Below are 8,583 nucleotides of genomic sequence, written 5' to 3' on the forward strand. Positions count from 1 at the left end.
AATTTCCAAAGTACAGCTTATGGGTTACAATGGCTTCCCCCTCCCAAAACTTCCCTCCCACCCACAACCCTCCCCTTTCCTGCTCCCTCTCCCCTTCCAATCACATCATGATTCATTTTCAATTCTCTTTATATACAAAAGATCAGTTTAGTATATATTAGGTAACGATTTCAACAGTTTGCCCCCATATAGCAACACAAAGTGAAAAAAAATACTGTTGGAATACTAGTTATAGCATTAAATAAGAGTGTACAGCACATTAAAGGCAGAGATCCTACATAATATTTTTTAAAAATTAATTTTTTATGCCGTTTCCAATTTAACACCAGGTTTTGTTTTTTTTCATTTCCAATTATCTTTATATACAGAAGATCGATTCAGTATATAATTAGTAAAGATCTCATCAGTTTGTACCCACGCAGAAACACAAAGTGTAAAAATACTGTTTCAGTACTAGTTATAGCATCACTGCACATTAGACAACACATTAAGGACAGATCCCACATGGGATGTAAGTACACAGTGACTCCTGTTGCTGACTTAACAATTTGACACTCCTGTTCATGGCGTCAGTAATCTCCCTAGGCTCTAGTCATGAGTTGCCAGGGCTATGGAAGCCTTTAGGGTTCGCTGACTTTGATCTTATTCCGATAGGGTCACAGTCAAAGTGGAAGTTCTCTCCTCCCTTCAGAGAAAGGTACCTCCTTCTTTGATGGCCCCGTTCTTTCCACTGGGATCTCACTCACAGAGATCTTTCATTTAGGTCTTCTTCTTTTTTTTCTTTTCCATGGTATCTTGGCTTTCCATGCCTACAATACTCTCATGGGCTCTTCAGCCAGGTCTGAATGCCTTAAGGGCTGATTCTGAGGCCAGAGTGACAACCCAATTTTTTAAATGGGCAAAACAAGTGAATAGATGATACTTCTCCAAAGATGATATACAAAAGGTCATAAGCACATGAGAAGATGCTCAGTATTGCTAGTCTCAGTGGAAATGGAAAAGCAAACCAAAAGCAAAATGAAATCCCTCTTCAGACCTACTAGATGCTGACTTTAAAAAAAAGATGGACAATTGCATGTATTGTTGAGTATGCAGATAAATTAGAACCCTTATACTGCACACTGCTGGAGGGCATATGAAATGGTGCAGCTGCTTTGAGAGACAGTTTTCAAAATGTTGAAGAATAGAGTGATACCATATGACTCAGCAAGTTCACTCCTAGCTGTATGCCCCAAAGCGATGGAAGTGTATGTTCACAGAAAACCTGTAGGTGGTTGTTTCTAATAACATTATCCACAAAGACAAAATGTGGGGAAAAATGCTGAGCAACCAATCAACAAAATGTGACGTATCCATACAATGGAATATTATTCAGCCATAAAAAGGAGTGAAGAACAGGCACATGCTACGACATGAATAAACCTTGAGAACGCTATGCTAGGGGGAGCTTTTGGCGCAGCAGTTACGACGCTGCTTGGGATGCCCACATCTGCTAACAGAGTGCTTGGGTTCAATTCTTGGCTCCACTGCTGGTTCCAGCTTCCTGCGAATGTGTAGCCTGGGAGGCAGCAGGTAACAGCTCAAATAGTTGGGTTCCGGCCACCCATGTGGGAGACCTGGACTGAATTCTAGGCTCTGGCTTCTGCCTGACTGGATCCTGGCTGTTATAGCTTTTGGGGAGTGAACCAGCAGATGGATGCTTTCTGTCTCCTCTCTCTCTCTCTCTCTCTCTCTCTCTCTCCCTGCCTTTAAAATCAATTTGAAATCAATTTGAAATTAATTACATAGAATATGCTAAGTGAGAAGAGCCAGTCACAGAGGGCCATATGTTATGCTGCCATTGAAATAAACTAGCAGGCAAGTCTGGAGAGACAGGAGGCAGACTGGGGGAGGTGAGGGGCTGGAGAGAAGGAAGAAATGAAAGTGGCTACTAATGGTGTGGTGTTTGCATTTGGATTGATTGGAATTCGATGGCTGTGACAATTGCACAGCCCTGGGGATGTACAAAAATCACTGAACCATAGGCAACCCACGATAAGTGAACTAGGATAGAGCCACCTGGCCAAGGTGGAGAAGGAACGCACGCCTCTGCCGCTTGGTGGGTCTTTAAGGAGCTGGGTACATCCTTCCCTCGTTCCCAGAATCATCAGTCAGCCTTTTAGCCCCGTGGCCCTGAGCCTGGTCCACGCTGTGCGAGTGCGGTGGACTCGAGCCTGCTCCCCTCACCGTCCAGAGACTTGGGGCACGGGAGCTGCTTCGTTCCAGCTGCTTCTGTGCCGTGTGAAGACGCGGCAGATGGGTGCGACCCCGCAGGTTTCTCAGGCTCCTTTCTTCTCTTCTCCACCAGCCCTGAGACAACATGGTCTCCCCGTGTCCAGTGGGACTGATTCAGAACCTACGGCTCCTGGGTTAGAAGCCAGGCCCTTTCTTTCCCTCAAGCTCAGTCCCTTTTGAGGGGCTGATCCGAATCTTTGATAAAGGCAGCGTTTACAGTCTGGGGAACTATGAGTATTAACTGTGTGTACTTAGGCTTGTGTTGAGCCAACTTTTTGTTACTCTTCTACATTAATCACCCATCAAACCACAGCAAGTAGAATGCTTCAGGACTTAAGGACTTGAGTTTAACTCATGGAAATAGTCTCCCAATACCTAGAATTTGATCCATGTCACTCGTTGTCACAAAGCTGATGAGAACTGGCCAGATACTGAATGTCATGGTTAAGTTATTCTTAACACTACTGAGATGTCCACATTGTTACTTCTTATTCTCTGCACTGGATTCTTTGCTCTAAGCCTTTGTTCACGCATTTGATAGGAAAGACTCCACTGGTCTTATTTTGGGCAGCACCCCCCTTTTCCCGAGGGAAATAGAGTTTCGGGGTCTTCTGTGGCCTGGAACATGAAAGGGAGGGTCCTCTAATCATCTGTCCATGCTGTCCACCACCTGTCTGGGCTGAGAAGGCCAACAAGCCAGCTGGGTCCATGGGAGGCTGAGGCCTGGGGGACTTTGCCAAGACCAGAAGCCTTGGGACCTAGGACCTAGACTTACGGGGTGTCTGCTCCTCACTATGTTCCAGCAGGGTGCTGCTGGCCCTCCGTGGTCCCGCAGGTCTCCACCACCTGAGGGCAGTAACTTGAAAGCGGCCCCCTCTCTGAATTGGCCCACTTCTTCCTCTGCAATCTTTGTCGCTCTTCCCTGCCCCGGCCTCCCGGAGAGAAGGAGCTGATGGGCCCCTCCCCTCCTCCCAGAAGCAGGCCACTTGGGGCTGTCCTTTTCGTCCTGGGGGACTTGGGGTTTGCTCCTGCACTGCTTTAACTCCAGATCTTCTGAGGCAAAGACCACAGAGGCCTGGGAAGGAATCACACCTGTATCCCTCCCTATTTAATATCCCAAATACCATCGAACTAGGTAGTATTTGCAAAGTGTGTCGAACAGTACCTGGCATGTACACATGCTATGTTGAATAAACTGGTTTTAGCTGCACTCTGATGAGAGTGAGGGGCAAACCTGGGGTTGCTGTCTGCCTTTCCACTCTAAAAATCCTTGGTGAGCATCTTAAATTGCTCCAAGAGAGAGCACAGCCCAGGCTCAAGGGCGTATCCTGTGACCCGGGACAAGTTACTCCATCCGAAGACAGAGGGTTTTCTGTTGCAGGTTTGTGAACACTTACAGCCAGCCCATCAACATCACGATGAGTGGGAAAGTTTACGAACACGTCGCCAGCTACAATGCCAGCGAGTATCAGTTTTTCACTTCTGGGGTGTAAGTACCCGCCTTCAAGTTCCTGTTGTTACAGACATACATTCAAGGCTTTTTAATACCGAGACCGTCCATCCGTATTGTGCTCTCTCTTAACAGGAAAGGCTTCACCATCAGCTCGGCCGGGATCTCGGAGCAGTGCAGGCGGGACTTTGAGTCTCCTTACCTGGAGTTTGGCAGTGCGTACACGTACCTGATCACGAGCCAGGTCAGCAGCTCAGTCCCTCACACCTGGATGGAAAGCTCACCTTCACGGGCGCTGCACCTGCTGGCACTCGCAATCCACTCGTGCTTTAACGAGAGCCGTGTCGGGATCTGTACTCCAAGTGCCCTGGGAGTTAATTTGACTCTTCGCTCATTCTTTAACAGCATTGACTCAAGTTCACTGTTAGAATTTCAAGTTAAACAGGCTGACTTAGTCTGATTCAGTGTTCGTGTTGACCAGTGTTTGATGCTTCTTTATAGACTACTAATGTGGGCTTTAAGACCTTCTAAAAGATGATGCTATTTTAAACAAACCCCACTTCCAATCTCCTCTCCCATTTAAGAGGAAAAGACTGGTGGATGTGCTGTCCAACCCCACCAAGGCCACCCCATCCCAGCTATAATATCTAACTTCGCTTGTGTGCGGTTAAAGTGCGGGCTCCCTTGATGGACTGCGTGGTATACATCTAGAAGGTCGAACTTGATTTGCTTGTTTGAACAGTGGTTATTCTAGAAGCTGCCTCAACTCTAACTTCTTCTCCCCACTTTTGCCCCATTGGTGTAGGCTACTGGCTGCCCCCAAGTGACAGAGTTTGAAGATATTCCGCCCAACACAGTGAACATGGCTTGGCAAATCCCACAGTACTTCCTCATCACGTCTGGCGAGGTGGTCTTCTCCATCACGGGCCTGGAGTTCTCCTATTCTCAGGTGTCTTTGTCGTCCTGCCACCCCCTGCCTTCCTAACGGGATAGCTGCATGTCCACAGTTGTAGAGGATTCCAGAGAGCACCCTGGCATCTTCCACAGAACTCCGTCTTCGCCAGATGTTACCATGCTTGGCCTTAACCAGCTGTGTCGGTAGCCCATAGTCACGCACTAGCAATTCTGAGTCCTACGCAGGAAAACTATGTCAGTGACCACTGCCAGGTGTCGTGTTCAGTAGATTCTCATTCCCAAACAACCAGATGGCACCAGCTGTCCACACACACACACACACACACACGTGCTCATTTACACATCTGTGTCCCTTGTTACATTCCAGGTTCGGCTGAGGTCTCTTATAGTTCCCAGAAAACACAGCCAAGGCCTACCTTAAGGAGAAGCTAAAAAGTGTTACTGCTTTTAAGTGTATTAGACTCATGAGGCAGCTTGTGTTGATAAGCAAGTTAAATCGCTGCATGATTTTGTCCCAAACTATGGTTACATTTATTGCACCCCCATAGTGCTAAGCACTCCCCACTGAGGTAGAAAAGATAGCCCAGAGGAGCTGCATGATGCCTTCTGAGGCGACCTCCCAGTCTAGGAAGGGAGATGACGTGATTCATGTGACAAGCGTCTGGGGAGAGGCTATGGGGACAGGCAGGGAGGCTGCAGGGGATCCAGTGTGCAGGCCAGACGGCGCCTCCAGTGGGGGAAGGCCAGGCCGTGCTCGTGGCTCTGTTGGGAGCCTCCCCTGCAGACACAGAGCCTGTTCACCTGTGGATGTGTCCATTTAGCCAGGAGAGCAACTGGAGGCCAAAGCCCAAGAGACTCGTGTCTGTGCACGCAGGTCTTGTGCATACAATGGGAGTGTTCCGGGGTCTCGGGCCCCTTTCCTATTTAACTGACCTGACCTGATGCGTCTTTAGGGTGGAGCACGTTAATGCAGCGAGTTGGTTTGGTGAGGATCTCACAGGGACTCATCCGTTCTGCTTCCGCAGGCTCCTTCCAACATGAAGTCGGTGCTGCAAGCCGGGTGGCTGCTGACAGTGGCTGTGGGCAACATCATTGTGCTCATCGTGGCCGGCGTGGGCCAAATCAGCAAGCAGGTAGGAGCTGGTGTGCACCTGTGTCTTAGCTGTCAGCGCCCATCACACCGCCCACCCCAGCCCCCTGTGTTGACATGGTCACGGGAGCCAATAGCTAATAAATCACCAGAGAAGTCAGGGAGGGTGAGCAGACTGACCTTATTTCTACTTGGTGTTACACAGTGGGCAACTCACAACCAAAGTAGCCAGACTGGGTTAACATGCAGGCACCCCATTGTGGTTTATGTCAGCGAATGCAGCTGAACAGCCCCAAACCAAACCCGTTTTCTAGAAACTTCTATAACACCTGAAGTTAAAGTCAGTCTAGAGGTGGTTGTAATGATTCCACCTACAATTAAATGGGAGCTGTCTTTCACACCATAACCTACAGGATGCACGTGCTAGGGAGTGGCTGGTTACACCATCGGGGCAGTATTTCCTGCAACAGGTACCCTTGGCGGTGTGCGAATGCCACGTGCTCATGAGCTCAGGGGTGGGTGTCTTGTCTCGGCAAAGTTCAGCACATTCTTTTTGCCTCCAGGGTACTCCTTAGAGGTCTCCTGGTCCCCTTCCTCCCAGGGCCAGGGGCATGTCCTGACTTGGCTTTCTTAGAAATTATATTTTTCAAAAAGCCTTGTGTTTCTGCACCCCAGTACTGTTAGAAAATGGTCATCTGTCCGCTTGGACATTCAAGAAAAGCCGGGCGTTCAGTCTCGGAGTCGGTTGCCCACCAGCTTGCCAGAACAGTTTAATTTCAAAGCGTTTCCGTTTGGACATAGCAAGCAAACACTCGTGCACTGTCTACCCCAATGTGACCTGTCTTGTTTGCGTTCTCCCTGCACCAACTCCACCTGCTGCAAAGTGGGCCGAGTACGTCCTCTTTGCCGCCCTGCTCCTGGTCGTCTGTGTCATATTTGCCATCATGGCTCGATTCTATACGTACATCAACCCAGCTGAGATCGAGGCTCAGTTTGAAGAGGATGAGAAGAAAAAGAACCCAGAAAAGAACGACCTCTACACCTCGCTGGCGCCCGTCTCACAGACACAGATGTGAGTCTGGAGGCAGCGTAGGAGGCCCACGCGCGGCGTGCACCGTGACCTCCGTCCGAGGGTACAGGACATACCCCTGGGCGGCCCTGGAAGGGGAGGACTTGGGAACTGTGAACCAGACCACGAAAGCTATGTTCTGAGCAGCCAGCGATGAGTCCAAAACTCTGAAAGAAATATTGTTGAAAGTCTTATTTAAAACACACACACACACACACACTTTTCCAACACTGACAGCCTACCCCATGTTAACTCCTTCTCTACCAATGCAAATGATGTTATTTTGGACTAACTTAATTTTGAACAATGTTCTGTGTTGCTTGTATTCTAACATTCTTACGAAAAGCAATGCTAAGAGAGGCAGGAGGCAATGCCAAAGTTGAATTTGTAGGTTTTGGAAAGGTATATACTACATATTACCTAGTATTAACTGAAAACCTCAACTTTGAGGTTTTGTTCTATTTTTTCCACTCCTTACCTCTTTTTAACCTGTGTGTAACTCAAAAGGACCACTCAGATAAAGGCCAGTAAAGATTTTTTTTGCCGTTTTGATGAAATAAAATAAAATCATGTTCTTAAGACTAAGTGTTTGAATGTCTTTGCAGAGTCCAAAATATTGTTATCTGCTTATAAAATCAGGACATGTTCCCCAAGCTTTCATCACAAGCTCATAGAAGCATTAACAAAAGAAAAGCCCACGTAGGATAAGTCCCAAGGATGTGAAACATCGAAGTTTGTTCTTCTTGGTTCTGTTTTTTTTCCCTGGGAAATAGAAAGAAATTTCTCTTGTATTCTATGTGCAGGTCTGTGTACCAGCTGCTAGTGTTTCTCCTCTACACTCATGAGTGTTTTTCTACTTAAGTTAAAGAGTCTTGTAAGCCCTTACTGCCTAATCCATCCTGTAGGTATTTATCATTTTTAAAAATATTTATTATGGCCAGCGCTGTGGCTCACTTGGCTAATCCTCCGCCTGCGGTGCTGGCACTCCAGGTTCTAGTCCCGGTTGGGGCGCCAGATTCTGTCCCAGTTGCTCCTCTTCCAGTCCAGCTCTTTGCTGTGGGGCGGGAAGTCAATGGAGGGTGGCCCAAGTGCTTGGGCCCTGCACCCGCATGGGAGACCAGGAGAAGCACCTGGCTCCTGGCTTTGGATCAGCACGATGCACCGGCCGTAGCAGCCATTTGGGGGGGTGAACCAATGGAAGGATGACCTTTCTCTCTGTCTCTCTCTCTCTCACTGTCTAACTCTGCCTGTCAAAAATAAATAAATAAATAAAAATTTTAAAAAATAAAAATATTTATTTCATCTGACAGAGACAGAGAGAACTTCATCTACTGGTTTACTCTGCAGATGTCCACAATGGCTGGGGCCGGACCAGGCTGAGGTCAGGAGCTGAGAACTCAAGCCAGGTCTCCCACGTGGGTGGCAGGGACCCAGGTACTTAAGGCATCGTCTGCTGCCTCTCGGGGTGCACGAGAGCAAGGAGCTGGAGTCAGAAGTGGAGCTGGGACTTGCACTCAGGCGTTCTAATGTGCAATGTGGGCATCTGAGTGGGGGCTTAACCACTATGCCAAAAGACCACTTCTAGATAGTTCTCATTTAACCGCCCCAGGTGTCAGACGCAGCGTGAGTCTACCTTGGCATTCCTATACAACAAGGCGACAGTTCTTACTCAGACTTGTCACAGCTCTGAAGATTGAGAGTGGTCCCGGGACCGGCGCTGTGGCACAGCGGGTGAAAGCCCTGACTTGAAGCACCGGCATCCCATATGGATGCCGGTTCTGGTCC

General features: G+C 48.3%; 1 protein-coding gene across 2 annotated transcripts in view; it reads left to right on the plus strand.

Moving 5' to 3' along the window:
* Positions 1–7,377, plus strand: part of SLC15A1 (solute carrier family 15 member 1) — a 33,160-nt gene extending 25,783 nt beyond the window's left edge. For both annotated transcript variants that reach the window (XM_062195271.1, XM_062195272.1), the window contains 5 exons: positions 3,656–3,763; positions 3,860–3,968; positions 4,530–4,673; positions 5,665–5,772; positions 6,614–7,377. In XM_062195271.1, coding sequence (XP_062051255.1) covers positions 3,656–3,763; positions 3,860–3,968; positions 4,530–4,673; positions 5,665–5,772; positions 6,614–6,805 — 661 coding nt within the window. In that variant the 3' untranslated portion in view covers positions 6,806–7,377. The remainder of the gene's footprint in view (positions 1–3,655; positions 3,764–3,859; positions 3,969–4,529; positions 4,674–5,664; positions 5,773–6,613) is intronic.
* Positions 7,378–8,583: the final 1,206 nt, after the last annotated feature.

The sequence above is a fragment of the Lepus europaeus genome, chromosome 6 (assembly GCF_033115175.1).
Source record: "Lepus europaeus isolate LE1 chromosome 6, mLepTim1.pri, whole genome shotgun sequence".
Lineage (NCBI taxonomy): Eukaryota > Metazoa > Chordata > Mammalia > Lagomorpha > Leporidae > Lepus > Lepus europaeus.